The 629-nt window shown below is 25.6% G+C and overlaps 1 protein-coding gene across 1 annotated transcript in view; it reads left to right on the top strand.

Moving 5' to 3' along the window:
• The first annotated feature begins 442 nt into the window (after window positions 1–442).
• The window catches only part of LOC108576712 (ovarian-specific serine/threonine-protein kinase Lok-like), a 2,027-nt gene continuing 1,840 nt past the window's right edge, over window positions 443–629 (top strand). The window contains exon 1 of the mRNA XM_017939769.1: window positions 443–590. Coding sequence (XP_017795258.1) covers window positions 443–590 — 148 coding nt within the window. The remainder of the gene's footprint in view (window positions 591–629) is intronic.

Below are 629 nucleotides of genomic sequence, written 5' to 3'. Positions count from 1 at the left end.
CATCTGCTAAAATGGTACCCTGATACATTAAATAAATTTTGAAACTATGTAGATATAGCAGAAATCTAATTTATCAACATAAAGGGTATTCAAATTTATCTTTATAGTTTTCTCCATCTAAAAGCGCCGCAGTTTCATAAGTTCGTTTACATCGTAAGTTACGTTATGGATTAAAGTTATACAATAGTAATATAATTTTGTTATATTTAACATAGTTCTTTTTTAATTTAAAGAGTATTTCGGAAATTAAAAGTTATATGTTTCTGATATAAATTTAATATGTTTTAAAATAGCATTTCATACAAGATATACGATAAAACACTTCTGCTATGTTCAATGTTTATATTTCATTTTTTCTCAATTTTATTATTTCACAATATCAAAAGCTTCCACATAACTTTCAACTATTTTTGGTTTGCATTAAACCAATTAGTTTGTAATTATGAATGAAGAACAAATTGCTTTAACATTACCTGACACGCAAAATGCAGATTCGATATGTTTGACTCAATCACAAGAATTATTACAAGAGAAAACTACGATAATATGGGGAAGATTGTGCCCTATTATGTATCCTTTTAAAACAATGGGTAAGAATATAGGCAACTTTAATTGTATACTTTAATATT

Source organism: Habropoda laboriosa, unplaced genomic scaffold, assembly GCF_001263275.1.
Source record: "Habropoda laboriosa isolate 0110345459 unplaced genomic scaffold, ASM126327v1 scaffold423, whole genome shotgun sequence".
NCBI classification, from domain to species: domain Eukaryota; kingdom Metazoa; phylum Arthropoda; class Insecta; order Hymenoptera; family Apidae; genus Habropoda; species Habropoda laboriosa.
The sequence above is the reverse complement of the archived record's forward strand: the minus strand, read 5'-3'. Positions and strand labels throughout refer to the sequence as shown.